We start from the raw sequence: 21,706 nt of genomic DNA, 5'->3' as shown, positions 1-21,706 counted from the left end.
GTTTTGGTACATTGGCACATGTGACAATAATAAAACAATTTACCAATTTAGTCACAGACTATCCTCTTCACTAATCCATAACATTATCAATCTTCAGTCATCTGAAAGCTTACTAACTATACCTCCTACATTCACATCCAGCTCATTGATGTATGTAACAAAAGTAAAGTACACTGTTGGCCATAGGCATCCAATCACAAAAACAGTCCTCAATCATTACACCCTGCCTCCTATCACCAATCCAACTTTAGATCGAATTTGCCAAATTGCCCAAGATCCTATTTTTTTTATTGATCCCCCATGTGGGAGCTTGTCAAAGGCCTTGGGTTACATCCATATAGACTACATCAACTGTATTACCCTCATCAACACACTCAGTTACCACCTCTAAAAATTCAATTCTTCTCAACAAAGCCATGCTGATGTTCCTTGATCAATCCCTACCTCTCCTGTCCCTCAGAACTTTTCCCAATAATTTCCGTCCCACAGAGTTCATTACTAACGTAGTTAAACTAGCTTATCCTCGCTGCTTTTCTTGGTTAAACGTACCACAATTACAATCCTCCAGAGATTGTCTGGCTAGAGAAGATTTTAAAATGATTATCAAAGATCCAGTAGTCTCCTTCTTTACCTTACCTGGGATCCTGGTGATTGTTGAATTTGGTGGCACGCATTCAAGGAACAGTTATTGCCTCTGAGTTTGAAAGGTGTCTCTCTTTCAATGATGCCAGAGGATGTTACCGACGTCTGCGTTTATGGATTGAACTATTGCGTTTATGGTCTGTGGACTTTTTCAGTCTTATGGTTTTTAAATTCTGTAATTTTGTCCAGTCTTTCTCGTCATTTTGTTATACAAAGGGACAGGGTTTGGGGTCATTGATCTTGTGTTTCATTCGTTTTTTTTTGTATGAGGGAGAGTGTTTCTGATTTGATGTTCTTATTGGGTTTTGTGTGGGGGAGGGAGTTGGTTGGAATTGATATTCTTGTTGCATTTTGTGTGGCGGGGGGTTGATCATGTTGCCTTTTTTATTGTGCAGGGGGAGGTTGATGTTTCTCTTTGACTTCCATGGTTTTTCTTTGTTTTGTGGTATCTGGAGAAGACGAATCTCAGAGTTGTATACTGCATACATACTTTGATAATGAAATGAACCTTTGAACTTTTGCTAATGCTGTGACCGGTAATGAAGCTGAAATATCTAAAATGACAGCATCCTTACTTATATTTGTTATCTTGTCTTCTCTTCACATTCTCATCTGAATTACAATGACCATCTCTTTCTTCTCACTCTCCGTACATCAAGCACTTGCAAAACTATACCAGCAGTCAAAAGAATTTGATTAGCAACTGACCAACTGTTATTGATGACTTTCTAAACAGTGTTGCTGCTTAATGTATGTCCAGTTACACAAGGTAACTGAGAGTGATAGCTGGAAAATTGAAACACAATAAGGTGCTGCTGATGCTATACAAATCAGCATTATGTGTTCACACTGTGATCTGCCTCATCCACATACATCAGTGTTACTTTTACACACCTTAATACTTTCACTGAAATGGCATCCAACATAATTTTCAACAGAATAGTTTGTGTGTGTGTGTGTGTGTGTGTGTGTGTGTGTTCGTGTTCTCTCAATGGTTGCTTATCAACTCATTAATCCCTAGAGCCCTTTAAAAATTTGCACAGTAAGAACTTGCTTAAAGATGTTAATGCAACCGACACATTTTACTGTATTGTTTCGATGTACACACAACAAATGAACTTGAATTTTGAGTCTTCTGTTCATGCACTAAGAAAAAGATGGTGTCTGTCGCATCAGAGTCTAACCAGTTTTGTTAGTTTTCTTTTGCTGCCTCAGGGTTTGATTTTTTTTCTCTCTCTGTAAAGGAAAAAGTGGTTTGCTCTGGATACACAATCTGTAACCAGCAACCTGCAATTTCACTAGCTTAGTGAGTTCCCCAGGTTCGATATACATTTCCAGCTCTCCATTGTTTTGATCTGTCATCTTGATATCCTGCATTTGGTGAAATTACAATTTCCACCTCCAGTTATAGTCTACGTTGAGTGATCAGTGATTTGACAGCCATAAGTGGGGACAGTAACAGCCAAAGTTAATTTCCAACTGGTGCAATTATGGTACTATGGCAGTTTCTCAATGGGGATCTACAATAGGGAGTTGTAGCTTCTGCCAGTTTCAGACAAGTAGTCACTGGAGGTCTGAAAATCTGTATTCATAAGGCATAAACCACCCAAGATGTGCTATTAAGATACAAATAGACTTGTTGTGCATGGGATGTGCTCCTCCCATCTATATAGAAGTCAAGTAAGATATCCGCCCAAACCAGGAGAGATAAGTGAAGGAGACAATGCAGGAGTCAGCAGAAACCATCTCTGGAATGAAAGGGGTGGCTAGTAAAAGTGGGTTGGAACTGACTGACAATATCTTTTTTATCCTTTTTATTATTTTCCCTTTTAATATTTTTCTCTGTTAATTTGGTATCTCAGATCAAAGTGTATGTTCCTTCCATGACATCTCCTACTCTTCTGTTTCTTACCCCATTTTCAGGACCTCAGATTCTTTTTTCTGCCCTTTCAAGGTAATGGAGGCTTTTCCGTCAGGACCCCAGACTGGTAAGACAGGACCCCAAGACAGATCTGGCCAAGCCTGCAGGTTGACTTTGAAAACTGAAGTGACTCAAACCACAGGTTAATGGGGCAGCAAAAAACACTTTCATAACATGGGCATGAAGAAGAATCAATCCAGCAAGGCTGCTTTACTCACTAAGAGATGCCTTTGAAACTTAAGTAATTTGAAAGAGTTATATTGTATATTGTAGACATTTAGAAAATAAATGAAAGTGCAAAATATTCCAGAGAGAGTTCTGCTGGCTCCTGTAGAAGGCAGTAGCTCCCATTACATTGATCGTCCTTCAGGTGGTGTAAAGACTAATCAATGATGGAAATGTCTGGCAAAAACTTGAAAGTCTCCAGCCTCTCTGTGTAAGGGGGAATATAATTTAAATGCATCGTTCAGGTGAGGCAGCCAGACAAAAGCTTGGCAGTGTCACGTGACAGAGTTTTACTTCTTAGAAGTACAGGAAGTAAGGAAGGAATTGCTAAAAATATTTTCCATGACTGATGAATAAGTAATTATTAGAGCTACTTCCTCTCCTTTAATCTTTTACAACAATTTTACAGATATGCAGAGCTGAACCCTAAGAACAAAGCAGTCAACGTATTCTGCAAACCTATATTTACCATGCATCACATTTGTTTGAAGTGGGTAATTTTGCCTCCAACTGAATTGAAGCAAAACTGAAAGAACATTTAGTACAATCATCTAACATAAGAAATAGAAGCAGAAAAAGGCCATTCAGCTCCTTGGGCCTACTCTGCTATTCCGTAAGATCATGGCTGATCTTTCACACAATTTCCTGTCTTAACCCCATGTCCCACAGTATCAAAAAAATTTTGTAGTACTTATTGAGTAATGGAAATATATGATTACTTTTCACTAAACCAATTACTTTTCTGGCACTTGCTTTAGACCAAAGGTGTAGCTGGTTGCAATGCTGTTAAATTTTATTTGGAGAACATTAAAGGAATGATCTAGTGTTTCTGTGCATTGTCTCCTGTGGCAGTTCAATACCTCCTAAATTAGTAAGTTATGAACCATTTTTCTTTGGAATTTGACAACAGCTTTCAATGTTACCAAGCTACCAGTTTATCTAGTTCAGGCATTTCAAGCAGCCTGTAATTATGTGCAAAGGTTATTAATGTACCTGACAAACCTCACTTCACTTCAAAAGAAGGGGGGAAACAAGGGCATGGTTCCAGAATTTGATAGTGCCTGAGGCTTTACTTATTTGTATTTTCTCTCACTGGTTCCAAAGGTTCTGAAAGCGATATTACTTTTTCCAACAATCGAACGCATGGCTGAGTCACCACAAGGCAAGCTTATGACGCCAGTGCTTCGCAATCTTCGCTTCCTGATATATGTTCCAATCTACTTCCTTTCATTTCTGCCGGAAAGTATCAAGGCCTCACTGGTGAGGTGGGCACTGCAGGGTTTGCAGCCATTGGATGAAGCTACTGTCTCTGCTTCTGTTAATCTCTTCAGTGTCAACTGTGCAGGTGAGATAATCCATCGCTCTTCCAACCATTTTCAGCTTTAGCATTCAACCTACCTAGAACTGGACAGATTTGTGCGTTTTCTGAGGAAATCAGCCACGTGATCATTTGCTCTCAAAGGGATCTTTTCCACTTGTGAAATGTTTATTTGTAGCTCATATCAGACAACATTAACATTACAGAAGCACATAAAGAGATTGTATAGATCTGATTTCCTTGCAGAGCCATAGAGTCATAAAAAGGAACAGCACAGAAACAGGCCCTTTGGCTCATCTAGTCAGTGCCAAACCACTTAAACTGCCTGCTGCCATCAACCTGCACTGGGACCATAGCCCTCCACACCTTTGCTACCCATGTACCTATTCAAGCTTCTCTTAAACATTGAAAACAAGTTCGCAAGTAACCACTGAGTGAAGAAATTTCCCCTCACATTTCACCCTTCACCCATGACTTCTAGTTATAGTCCCACGCAACCTCAGTGGAAAAAGCCTACTTGCATTTACCCTATCCCTACCCCTCATAATTAATCAAATCTCCCCTCAGTGTTATATGTTCTAAGGAATATAGTCCTAATCTATTCCATCTTTCCTTATAACTCAGATCCTCCAGTCCTTGCAACGTCCTTGTAAGTTTTCTCTGTATCCTTTCAAACCTATTTACGTCTTTCCTGTAGATAGGTGATCAAAACTGCACATAATACTCCATATTAGGCCTTACCGATGTCTTATACAATGGCAACATAACATTCCATACCCTGTATTCAGAACTTAGATTTATAAAGGCCAATATGCCAAAAGCTTTCCTTGAGATCCCATCTACCTGGGATGCCACTTTCAATTAATTATGGATCTGTTTTCCCAGATTCCTTTGTTCTACTGCACTTCTCAGTGCCCTAATATTCACTGTGTGAAACCTACCCTAGTTGGTCCAAATGAAGTGCAACACCTTTCTCTTGCTTGCATTAAATTTCATCTGCCGTTTTTCAGCCAATTTTTCTAACTGGTCCAGGTCCCACTGCAAGCTCTGATAGTATTTCTTGCTGTCCACTATACCCCAGATGTTGGTGGCATCCACAAATTTGCTGATCTAGCTAACCACATTATCATCCAGATCACTGATATAGATGACAAACAACAACAGACCCAGCACCGATCTCCCTGCAGCACTTCAATAGTCACAAGCCTCCAGTCAGTAAGGCAGCCATCTCCTACCACTCACTGGCTTCTCCTACAAAGCCAATGTCTGATACAATTTACTACCTCATCATGAATACCAAGTGAGTGAGCCTTCTTCACCACCCTCCCATGCGAGACATTGTCAAATGCCTTGCTAAGGTCCATGAAGACATCATCCTCTGCCTTGCCTTCATCAGCTTTCTTAGTAACTTCCTCAAAAAACTATAAATTTGATTAGACATGACCTACCACACACAAAGCCATGTTGTCTATCCCTAATCAGTCCCTGTCTATCCAAATACCTACATTTCTGGTCCCTTTGAAAACCTGTCAATAACTTTCTTACTACTCACCGGCCTATAATTTCCTGGTTTATTCTTAGAGCCGTTCTTAAACAGCTGAACAATGTTAGCTATCCTCTAATCCTATCTCTGATAGGGCCTCTGCAATTTCTGCACTTGCCTCGCCCAGGGTCCAAGGGAACACTTTGTCCGGACCTGGGGAATTATCCACCCTAATTTGCCTTAAGACAGCAAACACCTCCTCCTCTGTAATCTATGTAAGGTCCATGACCTCGCTGCTTCTTTCACTCACACCTATAGACTCTGTGTCCATCTCCCGAGTTAATGCAGATGGAAAAAATCCATTTAGGATCTCCCCAAACACAAGGAAACCTGCAGAAGCTGGAATTTCAAGCAACACACATAAAAATTGCTGGTGAACGCAGCAGGCTAGGCAGCATCTATAGGAAGAGGTACAGTCAATGTTTTAGGCTGAGACCCTTGTCAACTGTACCTCTTCCTATAGATGCTGCCTGGCCTGCTGCGTTCACCAGCAATTTTTATGTGTGTTGCTTAAGATCTCCCCATCTTTTTTGGCTCCACACACAGATTACCATTCTGATCTTTCAGAGGACCAATTTTGTCCCTTGCAGTCCTTTTGTTCTTAACATTTCTGTAGAATCCCTTGGGATTCTCCTTCACCTTGTCTACTAGGGCAACTTCATGCCTTTTTTTTTAGCCCTCTTGATTACTTTCTCTTGCATTTCTTATACTCTATAAATACCTAATTTGTTCCTACCTGCCTGTACCTGCTATGCGCCTCCTTTTCTTCTCTTAACCAGGGCCTCAATACCTCTTGAAAACTAAGGTTTCCTAAACCTGTTGTCTCTATCTTTTATTCTGACAGGCACATACAGGCTTTGTACTCTCAAAATTTCACTTTTAAAGACCTCTCACTTACCAAGTACACCTTTGCCAGAAAACAGCCTGTCCCAAATCCACACTTGCCAGATCATTTCTGATACAATCTAAATTGGCCTTTCTCCAATTTAGAATCTCAACCTGCGGACCAGATCTATCATTTTCCATACTTAGTTTGAAACTAATGGCATTGTGATCACTAGATGCAAAGTGTTACCCTACACAAACTTCTGTCCCCTGCCCTCTCTCATTCCCTAATAGCAGATCAAGTATCGCACTCTCTCTCATTGGAACTTCTATGTACTGATGAAGGAAACTTGCCTGAAAACATTTCACAAGCTCTAACCCATGTAGACCTTTTACAGTATGGGAGTCCCAGTTAATATGTGGAAGGTTAAAATCATATACCATAACAGCCTTATGTTTCTTGCAACAGTCTGTGATCTCTCTGCAAAGTTGCTCATCTAAATCCTGCGGACTGTTGGGTGGTCTATACTATAGCCCTATAATGTGGTCATAAATTTCTTATCTCTCAATGCCACCCATAAAGCCAGTACGTGTAAACAAAATGACAACATCTGATCAAAACCTAGCAGGAGTGTTTTCCTGTCTTGATGAGCCAAAGATATCCTTTGAACAAACTGACAGTTTTTATAAAAATGCTAAGATCCATTTCGGGTTGAATGTAAAACAATATATCTTAAAACTGTGATGGCAATATATCCTGTAATACTGATAAAGGTTCATGTCAAATTCTGGAATCTTACAGACTGAGTTTTAATATGTGTATTGGAGTAAATAACTTGAGTCTGTATCTATATTTGAATTTCATCATGGCAATGAGGAACTTAAATTCAAGTAATGTGGAATAGAAATCTTGGATCAATAACAATGTCCACGAAATTGAAGGACGATGAACAAAAACTAACCTGGTTCACTAATGTTCTTGAAGGACACAATTTTCCATTTTTACCCCATCTGGTCTACAAGTGACTTTGGACCCAAACTTTATAGTGGCGCTCTGAAGCAGTCTGTAGGCCACACAATTCAGTGGTGAATGCAGAAGAGTAATAAATACTAGCTTTGTCACAAATAATTGTAATAATTTGTTAAAACTCCCACACTGGTGACTGGAAAAGAACTTTATGATAGTCTATGATTCACTTCAATCCATATTTCAGTGTGAAAATCCACAGAAAATAAAATGTTTTGAATATTTTAGATTTTTTTTGTAGTGTTTTAAAATGGACTGCTGATGGTAGCTTATGAAGGACAGATGACAGTGAGGATATAACCAAGTCTGGGACCTAGGCTATCCAAACAGGGACAGTGGCCGCAGAGAAATTGCATTTTTCTGGTCCAGAGAAAATTGCATTGAGAATGTGATCTTTCAAAGGTTCAAAGGTACAATTTAATGTCAGAGAAATGTATACAATATACATCCTGAAATGCTTTTTCTTCTCAACCATCCACGAAAACAGAGGTGCCCCAAAGAATGAACGACAGTTAAATGTTAGAACCCCCGGCCTTTGCTTTTGATGGCTACCAGTATGAGTTTGAGTCTGTGCCTCATTACTACTTAAACATGAACACTAGGGAACAACAAGCAGTATAAGATTTTGAGAGAATAAGTATCAGGAAACAGGAGAATAAGATACAGATAATGTTTTAGATGAACTGCAGATGATGTAAGTCAGCTCAGTCAAGCCCAGAGATGAGACATCCTTGCTTAAGGGTTTCATTTACGGAAAATTTGAAGATGTTTTGAGAGTACAGAAAAATAGATCTGATTCTCCGATTTGATTTCACTAATAGGTAAATAGGAACTGGACTAGCGTCCTTTAGCCCATTAAATAGGATGGGTCAAGAATCCACAAGACAAGAAGGCATAGAAGCAAAATTAATCCAATCAGTCCATCCAGTCTGTTCTGCTGTTCCATCATGGCTGATTTATTATCTGTTTCAACACCATTCTCCTGGCCTCCACAGACATCTGTGGCAATGGATTCCACAGATTCAGCACCCCCTGCGGAGGGGACCACCTAACAGGAGGAACCACAGCGACCGGGTCTTTGACACTGACTCTGGCGCCATGGCTCAGAACTCAGAAGAGAAGAGAAGTGAAGAGAACTGCAGTAGTGATAGTAGATTCTATGTTAGAGGAATAGTGATGACATTCTGTGGACATGATAGAGACACCCTGATGGTATGTGCCCAGGTGCCAGGTTCAGGGATGTCTCAGATCAATTCCATGGCATTCTAAAGGGCGAGGGTGAGCAGCCAGAAGTCTTGGTATGTATTGGCACCAATGACGTGGGTAGGAAAGGCGAAGACGTCCTGAAGAGAGATTTGAAGGAACTAAGTGGAAAGCTGAAAAGCAGGATTGCCGGGGTAGTAATCTCTGGGTTGCTGCCTGTGCCGCACACCAGTGAGGGTAAGAATAGGAGCACTCGGCAGATAAATGCATGGCTGAGGAATTGGAGCAGGATGCAGGAGTTCAGATTTCCGGATCATTGGGATCTCTTCTGGGGAACATACGACCTGCACACAGTATATGGAATAAGGTAGAAGAACTTGTAGCACAGTTAGAAATTGGCAGGTATGATGTTGTGGGCATGACTGTATCATGACCTGAACCTGGGGGAGACCAGTATCCTTGCTGGAGTTATTTGGGAGGATTTAAACTAAGTTGGCAGGGGTACAGGAACTGGAGGGAGAGGGCTGAAAATGGGGCAGTTGGTTTACAAATAGAGGCAGTGTGTAGTGAGACCTCTAGAAGGGACAAGCTTATGATAAGGGAAAATTGTAGTCAACAGGATAAGATACAATGTAATGCGGGGATAAAATCGAAAAGGGTGATGAATACAGTACCAAAGCTGGTGTATTTGGGTGTACACAGTATACGGAATAAGGTAGAAGAACTTGTAGCACAGTTGGAGATTGGCAGGTATGATGTTGTGGGCATGACTGAATTATGGCTGAAGGAAGATTATAACTGGGAGCTTAACCTCCAAGGATACACGTTGTATTGAAAGGATAGGCAGGTAGGCAGAGTGGGTGACATGGCTCTGTTGGTAAAAAAAAATGAAATCAAACCCTTAGAAAAAGGTGACATAGGATAGGAAGATGTAGAACTGCTTAGGTGTAAAAAAAACCCTTATGGGAGTATATACAGACCTGCAAACAGTAGCAAAGATGTGTGCTGCAAATTACCACAGGAGATAGAAAAGGCATGTCAAAAAGGAATGTTATGATAATAATGGGGGATTTCAATATGCAGGTAGATTGGGAAAATCAGGTTGGTGCTGGATCTCAAGAGAGAAACTTTGTAGAATGCCTGCAGGGTGGCTATTTTGAGCAGCTCATGGTTGAGCCTACTTGGAGATCAGCTATTCTGGATGAGGTGTTGTGCAATGAACCACAATTGATAAGAGAGCTTAAGGTAAAGGAATCCTTATGAGTACAGTGATCATAAGAGGATAGAATTTACCCTGCAATTTGAGAGGGAGAAGGTCAGATATATCAATATTACATTGGAGATAAGAGAATTGCAAAGGCATGAAACAAAAGCTGCCCAAAGTTGAGTGGATGGAGATACTAGTGGGGATGACAACAGAACAGCAATGGCAGAGTTTCTGGGAGAAATTTAGAAGGTGCAGGATAGATACAACGCATAGAAGAAGGCAGGATGACGTAACCGTAGCTGATAAGGGAAGTCAAAGCCAACATAAAAGCCAGAGAGCAAAAATTAGTGGGAAGTTAGAAGGTTGGGAAGCTTTTAAAAAGACAACTAAAAGAAGTCATAAAGAGGGGAAAGCTAGAATATGAAGGTAAACTAGTCAATAATATTAAAGAGGATACCAAGTTTCTTAAGATATATAAGATGTTACGTACCCCGTAACTGGGTTGCCAAACCAGCGGAAATGGAACGCTCGTTGGAGTCTGGATTACTAGGATCTAATAAAGTTTTATTAAAGAAATAAGTAATACAGTACACTAATCGTAAGGATATAAATGTAACAGGTTAGCACTGATAATACACACATATACACAGAACTAGGGTAATAGGAATCAACCAAGCTCTATCGCAGTCTAGGGGTAAAATGATCAGTCTTAAGTGAAGCAGAGTTCAGTTCCGTTTAGTGCAGTTTGCAGTAATCGCTGTTGTTGTACCGTTGGAGAGAGAGAGGGAGAGAAAGATGCAACTTGGTTTCAGGTAGACCTTTTGATGTCTTCGCAGTTGGTTTCGGGCAGACCTTTTGATGTCTTCTCAGTTGGTTTCGGGCAGACCTTTTGATGTCTTCTAATCCCACTGTGGTCACCGACTGTGACCCCTCCGTTCCGGATACGATCGTTCTTCCGCGGTGAACTCGGCACCCAGGCAAGGGCGGACACACACCCCAGGTTCCCACCGATCATACCTTTACACCCTGTGAGCCTCTGGTCGGTTCCCACGAACTGGTCCTCCAAGCTCACTCCAACTTGTGGGGGCACACTGCTCTTTCCAGGGTCTCATGGTGTGTCGTGTGCCTTAGCAAACCTGCTCCATTTATCCCCCTGCTGGGGTATCACCTGTCCCTCAAACTTCAAACAGTTCAGGTTCAAAGCAACCGGTCTGTCAATATCTGAATTGTGTTTCTTTCCTGTTAATCCCTCTCTCCTCTCTTATTAGCATTTTGAATGTTTCTCCATTGTCTTTCTTATCTCTCTCATTAGCATCATCCGTCGGGTAGCTCTGCTGGGCGTCACACATGACAAAGAGTAAACGAGAGGTGAGAGTAGAAATGGTTCTGCAGGAATATGATGCTGGAGAGGTAGTAATGGGGGACAAGAAAATGGCGGACGAACTGAATAAGTATTTTGTATTTACCATCACTGTGGAAGACAGTAGCAGTATGCTAGAAGTTCGAGAGTGTCAGAGCAGAAGTGAGTGAAGTTATGATTATGAAGAAGAAGGTGCTTAGGAAACTGAAATGTGGGAAGGTAGATAAACCACCTGGACTAGAGGGTATACATTCCAGGGTTCTAAAAGAGGTAGCTGTAGAGTTTGTGGAGGCATTAGTAATGATCTTTCAAGAAGGAATAGATTCTAGCATAGTTCCGGAGGACTGGAAAATTACAAATGTAACTCCGCTCGTCAAGAATGAGGATAAGCAGTAGAAAGGAAATTACAGGTGCCCCCCACTTTTCGAACGTTCGCTTTACGACAGCTCGCTGTTACGAAAGACCTACATTAGTTACCTCTTTTCGCTAACAGAAGGTGTTTTCACTGTTACGAGAAAAGGCAGCGCGTGCCCCAAGCAGCCAAGCTCCTCCCCCGGAACTGCATTCTAGCCGGCATTGCTTAAACACGTGCCTGTGAGCATCTGTGCTTTATATTGATTTATTTTGAGCATCCGTTAGCAAGATGAGTTCTAAGGTATCAGAAAAGCCTAAAAGAGCTCGTAAGGGTATTCACTTAGCGTAAAACTAGACATAATTAAGCGTTTCGATCGTGGTGAACGAAGTAAAGACAAAGTGAGTTTGGCTTGTGGAAGTTGATGAAGATGATGTTGAAGAGGTTTTGACATCCCATGACCAAGAACTGATAGATGAAGAGCTGATGCAATTGGAGGAGGAAGGGATAACAATCAAAACCGAATGTAGTAGCGAACGGACCGAAAGTGAAGTCGTCCAGGAACTGAACGTGAAGCAACTGCGTGAGATTTTCACTGCAATGATTGCAGAAAAGTACGACTTCAATTTTGAAAGGGTATGTCAGCTTAGGGCATATTTGCAGGATGGTTTGAGTACTTACAAAGAACTGTATGATAGAAAAATGTGCGAGTCTAAGCAGTCAAGCATACTGTCATTTTTCAAGCCTTCCACATCAGCCACAGCCGACGACGAACCTCGACCTTCGACATCGAGGCAGGCGGACATAGAGGATGACCTGCCTGCCCTGATGGAAACAGACGAAGGTGAGATGACACCCCAGTGTCCCATCACCCCAACCTCCAGGCCGCAGACCGATACATTGCCACGAAGAATGCAGCCGTGCAGCAGTAACCGGGATGCACCCAGCACATCTTTAAGAAAAAAAACCTAAATAAACAAGCTAATTAATTAGGTGCTGCCCGGCACGTAAATGTTGGCCCAGATCAGAGGCGACACAATCAGCAATCACTCGTGATATCCTGATCTGGGCCGACATTTACATGCCAGGCGGCACCTAGGTTAATTAGCTTGCTTATTTCGGCTTTTTTCTTAAAGATGTGCTGGGTGCGTCCCGGCTACTGCTGCACCCCTGCATGCTTCGCAGATCGGTATCAATCGGCGGCCTGGAGGGTGGAGACCACCGCACCACCTCAACCTCCGACAACTCAGCCTAACACACCATCGTCAGTGTGCTCGGTGCTGTCTTCCCGATTCCGGTAAGTGATACTACACTGTACATACATTATTTCTACTTTATATAGGCTGTGTATTTTTATGCGTTATTTGGTATGATTTGGCAGCTTCATAGCTTAAAGGTTACTAGAGAGAGTGTTTTTGCCGAGAGCGCTTGCGTGAGATTTTCGCTAAGGTGGACAGTGCAGCAATGATTGTAGAAAAGTATTTCTACTTTATATAGGCTGTGTATTTATCATATCATTCCTGCTTTTAATATATGTTACTGTTATTTTAGGTTTTATGTGTTATTTGGCATGATTTGTTCGGTTTTTTTTGGGTCTGCAAACGCTCACAAGTTTTTTCCATATAAATAAATGGTAATTGCTTCTTCACTTTATGATGTTCCGGCTTACAAACCGTTTCATAGGAACGCTCTACCTTCGGATGGCGGGGGAAACCTGTATAGGACAGTTAGTCTCATCTCAATAGTTGGGAAGATATTGGAGTTAATTCTTAAGGATGTGGTTTCGGGGTACTTGGAAGCACATTATAAAATAGGCCAAAGTCAGCATGGTTTCCTAAAGAGAAAATCTTGCCTGATAGATCTCTTGGAATTTTTTGAAGATATAACAAGCAGGATAGACAAAGGAGAATGGGTGGATGTAGTATACTTCGATTTTCAGAAGGCCTTAGACAAGGTGCCATACATGGGGCTACTTAACAAGAACCATGGTATTGCATGAAGGATAACTAGCATAGATAGAGCATTGGCTGACTGGCAGAATGCAAAGAGTGGTAATAAAGAAGGCTTTTTCTGGTTGACTGCCAGTGGCTAGTGTTGTTCTGTAGGGGTCTGTGTTGGGATCGCTTCTTTTTACATTGTACAGTATCTCAATGATCTGGATGACAGAATTGATGGCTTTGTGGCCAGGTTTGTGGATGATAGGAAGACACGTGGAGGGGCAGGTAGTGTTGAAGCTTAGAAGATTAGGAGAATGGGCAGAGAAGTGGCTGATGGAATACAGTATCAGGAGGTGTATGATTATGTACTTTTGTGGAAGAAATAAAAGCATAGACTATTTCCTAATAGGAGACAACATTTTAAAATGCAATGTACAGAGGACTTGGGACTCCACGTGCAGAATTCCTTAAGAGTTAACTTGCAGGTTGACAGTAGTGAGGAAGGCAAAGGCAATGTTAGCATTCATTTCAAGAGGACTTGAATATTAAAAGCAAGGATGTAATGTTGGAACTTTATAAAGCACTGATGAGGCCTCACTTGGAATATTGTGATCAGGTTTGGGCTCTATATCTAAGAAAGGATGTGCTAACGTTGGAGAGGGTTCAGAGGAGGTTCATGAGAATTATTTTGGGAATGAAAGGGTTACATAAGACGAGCAATAGATGGAAGAAAGGCCTCCCCTCTGGTGAGGAGTCTAGGACCAGAGGGCCCAGCTGCAGAATAGAGGGACGTCCATTTATAAGGAAGATGGGGAGGAATTTCTCAAGCCAGGGGATGGTGAATCTAGAGATATCTTTGTCACAGCTGCTGTGGAGGCAAAGTCATTGAATTCAATTGAATTTATTTCTTACATCCTTCACATACATGAGGAGTAAAACTCTTTACATTACTTCTCCATCTAAGTGTACAATGTGCAATTTATAGTAATTTATAATAAATAGTATGTACAACAGGAGAGTCAATATAACAGAAATACAATTGTATCAGCATGAATCAGGTGGAAGAGGCTGTTCTAGAGACTGTCAGTCTTCGCTTTTATGCTGCGGCACCGTTTCCTGGATGGTAGCAGCTTGAATAGATTGTGGTTGGGGTGACTGAGGTCCTCAATAATCCTTCAGGCCCTTTTTTCACACCTGTCTTTGTAAATGTCCTGAATCATTGGAAGTTCACAACTACAGATGTTCTGAGCTGTCCGCAACACTCTCTGCAGAGTCCTGTGATTGGGAGGTACAGTTCCCATACCAGGCAGTGATGCAGCCATCGAGATGCTCTCAATTGTGCCCCTGTGGAAAGTTCTTAGGATTTGGGGGCCCATACCAAACTTCCTCAACCGTCTGAGGGGAAAGAGGCACTGTTGTGCCTTTTTCACCACACAGCTAGTGTGTATAGACCATGTGAGGTCCTTGGTGATGTGGATGCAAAGGAACTTAAAACTGCTCATCCTCTCAACCCTGGATCCATTGATGTCAATAGGGGTTAGCCCGTCTCCATTCCTCCTGTAATTCACAACCAGCTCCTTTGTTTTTGTGACATTGAGGGAGAGGTTGTTTTCTTGACACCACTGTGTCAGAGAGATGACTTCTTTCCTGTAGGCCATCTCGTTATTGTTTGAGATTAGGCCAATCAATGTAGTAGCATCAGCAAATTTAATTAGCAGATTAGAGCTGTGGGTGTCTACACAGTCATGGGTATACAGGGAGTAAAGGAAGGGACTTAGTCCACAGCCCTGAGGAGCTCCTGTGTTGAGAGTTAGAGGGGTGGTGGTGAGGGAGCCCACTCTTACCTGTTGCAGGCGATCTGACGGGAAGTCCAGGATCCAGCTGCTCAAGGCAGGGTCAAGGCCAAGGTCTCTGAGCTTCCTCTTGAGCCTGGATGGGTATATTGAACGCAGATGTTGATAGATTCTTGATTAGTCAGGGCATGAAGGGTTGTGGGGATATGACAGGAGACTGGGGCTGTGAGGGAAATGGATCAGCCATGATGAAACAGTGGAACAGACCCAATGGGCCAAATGGCCTAATTCTGCTTCTATATCTTACGGTCTTGTGGTCAAAAGTGCACAACACATTACATATATCTCACACACACATAACACATACATTACCAGAAATAATTTAACAAATAGTCAGGTGCATTTGCAATGCAAGTTAAAAAGTAAACAGTATAATGCTACTGGTGCTTCATGTGTGAAGAGACCTGGCTCATGGCAGGGAGTCCAGTAATCTTACAGCCATTAGTTCTTCATCTAATGCTATAGTACCTTCTGACCGATGGTAGGGGTTCAAAGAGATTGTTGGATGGATGGGGGGGGATCATTGACAATGCTAACGGTCTGCGTACACAGCACTCCTGATAAATATTGCGAATGGGGTGAAGAGAGACCCTGATGATCCTCTCAGCAATCTTCACAATCCTTTGGAGGGATTTGTGATCAGATGCCTTACAATTCCCATACCAGACAGTGAAGCAGCTGGCCAACACTCTCAATGGTGCGCCTGTAAAAATTGGGGGAGGGAGAAGCCTCACGCCTCAATCTGCTCAGGAAGTGGAGACGCTGCTTTTCCAAAGAGGTAATGTTGAAGGACCAGGTGAGATTATCGTTATGTGCACTCCCAGGAACTTGGTGCTCCTAACTCCACAGATGAGCCATTTATGTGCAGTGAGAGGTGGTCAGTCTGCACCTTCCTAAAGTCCACAATCACCTCTTTGGTCTTGTCCATGTTGCGGCCCAAGTGTTGTGCTCGCACCATTCTGCCAGCCACTCTACCTCCTCTCTGTACACGGTCTCACCGTCATCTGTGAATCTGATCATTCAGTTTGAACTGGATCTGGCAATGCAGTCATGATCAGCTGCGGTCCGAGTATTCAGTCCTGGGTAGTGCCAGTGCTCAGTCTGATGGAGCTGGAGATTTTTTTGGCAACATGGACTGACTGTGGCCTTTCTGTCAAGAAGTCCAAGATCCAGTTACAGAGAAAGGTGCTGAGACCCAATGAGGACAGTTTACCCACCAGCTTCTGATTGATCATTTATTTGAGCCAAGGTTTCAATTGTGGAAAGAAATACATCTGTGAAAATACATTTAAAATGTTAAAAAAGTTTTTACTTGTATATTCATAATAGTAAATTTCATTCAGGAATCCTAAAGCAATACATACTGTATGACTATAATTTTTTATCATTTTTCTAATCGCATTTGCATTCATTTTCATCAAGCAATTCACCTCCTCTAGACTTATTCACTCCTGTGAAATTTTTATCAAAAATATCACAACAAATCCTAATCTTAAAATGAGCTAAATTATTCTGTCAAGTGTCAAAATCAAAGAATGTTTGAAAAATAGATTTGGTATACTTCTCTTCCCCTACAGTAAGGATTTTATCTATTCCCACTTAAAAAGTATACTCTATTGAGTACTTATTAAGTTTATCTATTAACTTGCATGTCAAGCAAGTTTAAAAATTTGGAGATCATCACTTCAGCTACATAGCAGTTCTACTAAATCAGCGCATGGCGTGGGAAGGATTTTTCCTTCAGCATAACTACTTTGTGAGCTTTTCTTACCTTTGTCTTCCCAACTGAAGGGCTAATATCAGTACAATAAAGGTAATTTATAAAGACTATTAGAGCGTGGGATGACTTTACTCCCTGTGTTATATTTGTATTGGAGAATTGAAGGGGTGCTTGGACCATATTGGTCTGACTCTGTCCCGTCCTAACAACACCCACAACAGCAGTACCACAGTACCAGATGGGATACCTGCAAGTGATAAAGATTACTTTATCTACACTCTTGCCCATTCCCCCATTGAACTAAAATGTCCTGGCCACTACCCTAGCTCTCCAGCATTTCCATGAATTTGTGACTGCCCAGAAACTCCCAACAATTTAATGCCTTCCATCCACCTGAACATCTCTGTATAATAATCTCTAGATGTCCAATTACCACTCCAATCTCCCAGTCTCTCATTCCACCAGCCTCCACAATTCTTATAATATTTCCCTTGATTGTTAAGTCACTTTAAATAATGGACCTAAGCTATGCTTGCGCATTGGATACCATTGGATACCAGGGTTAAGATGAAGTATCACAACCTGGTATGGAAGTTGTCCTGTCCAAGACCGAAAGAAGCTGCAGAAGATCGAGAACACGGCAAAGCACATCACACAAACCAATCTTCCATCCGTGGACTCACTTTACACCGCACGCTGTCGGAGCAGTGCTGCCAGAATAATCAAGGACACAACCCACCCAGCCAACACACCTTTCATCCCTCTTCCCTCCGGGAGAAGGTTCAGGAGCTTGAAGACTCGTACATCCAGATTTGGGAACAGCTTCTTTCCAACTGTGATAAGACTGCTGAACGGATCCTGACCCGGATCTGGGCCGTAACCTCCGAATATCTCAGTTTTTTTGCACTACCTTACTTCCCATTTTTCTATCTTCTATTTATGATTTATAATTTAAATTTTTAATATTTACTAATTTTAACTATTTTAAATATTTTTAATATGTAATATTTGTAATCCAGGGCGTGTGAAGCACAGAATCAAATATCGCTGTGATGATTTACATTCTAGTACCAATTGTTTGGCGACAATAAAGTATAAAGTATATTTCTCACAGTATCACAAGATGAATGAGGCTACATTTTCATCTTTAACTCCTCTGATTTCCACAAGACAATGCCAGCAGGAATCAGTTAAATAATTCATCCGGATTCCTTTTATAGCAACACTTTTAATCACTTTAGTTCAGAATTAGAATCAGGTTTATTATCACGAGCATGTGACATGAAATTTGTTAATTTAGCAGCAGCAGTTCAATGCAATACAAAACCCAGCAGAGAGAAAAAAATATATATATAATTTAAAAAATAAATAAGTCAATCAATTACGGTATACGTATATTGAATAGATTTTTTAAAAACGTGCAAAAACAGAAATACTGTGTATTAAAAACAGTGAGGTAGTGTCCAAAGATTCAATGTCCATTTAGGAATCGGATGGCAGAGGGGAAGAAGCTGTTCCTGCATCGCTGAGTGTGTGCCTTCAGGCTTCTGTACCTCCTATCTGATGGTAACAGTGAGAAAAGGGCATGCCCTGGGTGCTGGAGGTCCTTAATAATCGACGCTGCCTTTCTGAGACACCGCTCCTTAAAGATGTCCTGGGTACTTTGTAGGTTAGTACCCAAGATGGAGCTGACTAGATTTACAACCTTCTGCGGCTTCTTTTGGTCCTGTGCAGTAGCCCCTCCATACCCGACAGTGACGCAGCCTGTCAGAATGCTCTCCACGGTACAACTATAGAAGTTTTTGAGTGTATTCAATGCATGTCTGTACTAGTTTTATGATGCAAAGCTAAATCATGATGTAATCCTCCTGATATACAGGGTCTACTCCAAATGATGTTACCTGAGAAGTTTACTAGGTGCCATGCTCATAATAGTTTGTTCCCAAGTCACTTTTGATCAAAATTTGTTAAATTTTCAATAGAATATTAAAACATAGAAGAGTACAGGACAGTAACAGGCACATTTGCCCACAATGTTGTGCCAAATTAATTAAACTACGAATTAGATTTCTAACTAAACTAATCCCTCTTCCATTTCCTGTGTGTCCATGTGCCCATCTAAGAGCCTCTTGATCACCTCCAGGTTGCTTGACTGTGCCACCACTGTAGCGGTTACCTGAAAACAAACCAAGAACACTGACAGACTGAGCGAGGGACTCGATACTTTATGACGCACTTCCAAATCACTGAGTTCCAAGCCAAAAAAAGTACCTTCAACCCTTTATTACAAAGCCAGCAAAGACAAACAGTCTTATGTACTGATAAAAAATTAATGAAACTAAATTAACAGAATAAGAGTAATTAGTGTTCAAATTAGTAGTTGACAAAATAATATCCTCTTTGGCTCATTCCCTATCAATTATACTTGACTAACTGACTAGGACAAAATGTGAATACATAACTATACTTATTTTCTTCTACTACGCCCCAACCCAAATGCCAAAATTACCATAACCCATAATAAATGTGCAACACAAAATACAATACAGAGAGAAAATACCACTGGCAACACATTCCAGACACCCAGCACTCTCTGAGTAAAACTAAACTTGCCCATTCATCTCCTTTGAATTTTCCCCCTCTCACCTGAAATGGATCCCCTCTAGTATTAGACATTTCAACCCTGGGAGAAAGATACCGGCTGTCTACTCTAATGATGGCTTTCATGATCTTATAAACCTCCAATAGCTTCTATCAGACTCAAGAACAGTTACTTTCCGCAGACCATAAGACTAATTAACACCTCCACCCACTAACCCACCAGTCCACACTTTTTCATTTCCTCTCAGTCACCTTATGTAAAGACACTCCTGTGCTTTATAGACATACAATCAATGTATGTATATAAGCTATCTTATGTATTTATATTTATGATATTTTTATTATTATTGTGTTCTTTACCTTTTTTTGTGTTACATCGGATTCAGAGTAACATTTATTTTGTTCTCCTTCATACTTGTGAACTGGAAGTGACATCAAACAATCTTGCATCTTGAATCCTGAAAACAGCTGATGATCAGCTAGGTTTTTCACAATTTGTTTCTTGAGTTCTACACAAGATGCTGGTTGTTGTATATTTAGTATCCATTAGTAGAATGCAGAGGAGATGAATGAGATCTTTTTTGTGTGTGGATGCATTTTATAATGGTGGTTTATTGCAAGAATGGGAACTTTTAATTTGCCAGGACATTCAAATCAAATCAAATCAAATTTAAGTTTAATTATCATTCAACCATATATGAATACAGCTGAACGAAACAGTGTTCCTCTGTGGCCAAGGTGCTAAACATACACAGCACATTCAAGATAGCAAGCACACATACAGTCACAAAAAAAATTTAAAATATAAATAATATGCACAAGCTAAAAATGCCTATGCAAATAATGACATCTGATCCATTCAAATGTAAACTTCCATCGCATTATTACCAATTATTTCACATCAACACAGCTAATCTGGAGAAGCCATGAAACAATTATCTCCAAGATATGAAACCCTTCACCTAACTCGAAATCATGCTTTTTCACATGATAACATAATTACTATCCTGCTTCACATTTCCTATCTGGAATAATTTAGTAAAGTTTAAGATATTATCAGACTATTTTTGCAATAATTCCAATATGTGGCTCAGAAATTGCTAATAATAACCAATGCTTTTTATGTGGCAGAATTTGACAGATTTTATAATAAACTTTAGAGAAAGAACTAGGAAGCAAACTTCTAGGTTACATGCTTAGTGTTAGGGTATTATTCTTTCATAAAAAAAAACTTGTATTTGTTCTGACTCTCAGGATATGTGCTTCAGTTACTGAATTGCTTTTGAAATATAATCACTGTTGTTCTTCAGCCTTAACTGCAAGCCAGTTTGCAAAGAGCTGGGTGTTTCAGACAGCAATACTATAAATTAACCGGTTGTTTGTATAGGTGACGATTAAGGGATGAATGCTGACTAGACAAACAAGGGAATGCATTGCTCTTCAAATTGCACCCGAATCAGTTCAGTTTAATATCTTGTGCTGAAAATAGTTCCTCTGACAATGCAGTTTTCCCTCAATAGTGCAAAATAAGGTTGATTTTGTGTTAAACCCTGAGGTAGAACTTGAACCCAATATGTTCTGTCTCATAGGCAAGAAAGTTGCCACAGGACTCAAGCCAAATCATAAATTGTAAGCCAGCAAATGTGGTCACATATCTTTATAGCACAACATTTATTAGTAAATTGCTAGTTGTATTCTTTTGCTAAATTTTCCCTTGGTCTTGTTTGAACGTGAATGAATCCATTAAAAATACAACTTTGAGCATTTCAGAACATAAATTTGAGAATTTGAGCAGCAGGCTAGGAAGAGAAATCCCAGCCCCCCAGAACACCACTTGAAGCTGTCAGCGCATCGTCCTCTGAAACTGCAGGGTTTTGATAGCTCTTTTCTCGTTAAAAGCTTTTTAGGGGCTTGATGACCTGGTGTCCTGACACAGACTTTAATATGTTTCCTCAGTGCAGGTGCAATGATC

The 21,706-nt window shown here is 40.8% G+C and overlaps 1 protein-coding gene across 1 annotated transcript in view; it reads left to right on the top strand.

Moving 5' to 3' along the window:
- The window catches only part of ldah (lipid droplet associated hydrolase), a 325,214-nt gene that overhangs the window by 253,456 nt on the left and 50,052 nt on the right, over positions 1-21,706 (top strand). The window contains exon 5 of the mRNA XM_063036663.1: positions 3,893-4,133. Coding sequence (XP_062892733.1) covers positions 3,893-4,133 — 241 coding nt within the window. The remainder of the gene's footprint in view (positions 1-3,892; positions 4,134-21,706) is intronic.

This window comes from Mobula hypostoma, chromosome 2 (genome assembly GCF_963921235.1).
Source record: "Mobula hypostoma chromosome 2, sMobHyp1.1, whole genome shotgun sequence".
NCBI lineage: Eukaryota > Metazoa > Chordata > Chondrichthyes > Myliobatiformes > Myliobatidae > Mobula > Mobula hypostoma.
This window is presented reverse-complemented; position numbering and strand designations above follow the sequence as displayed.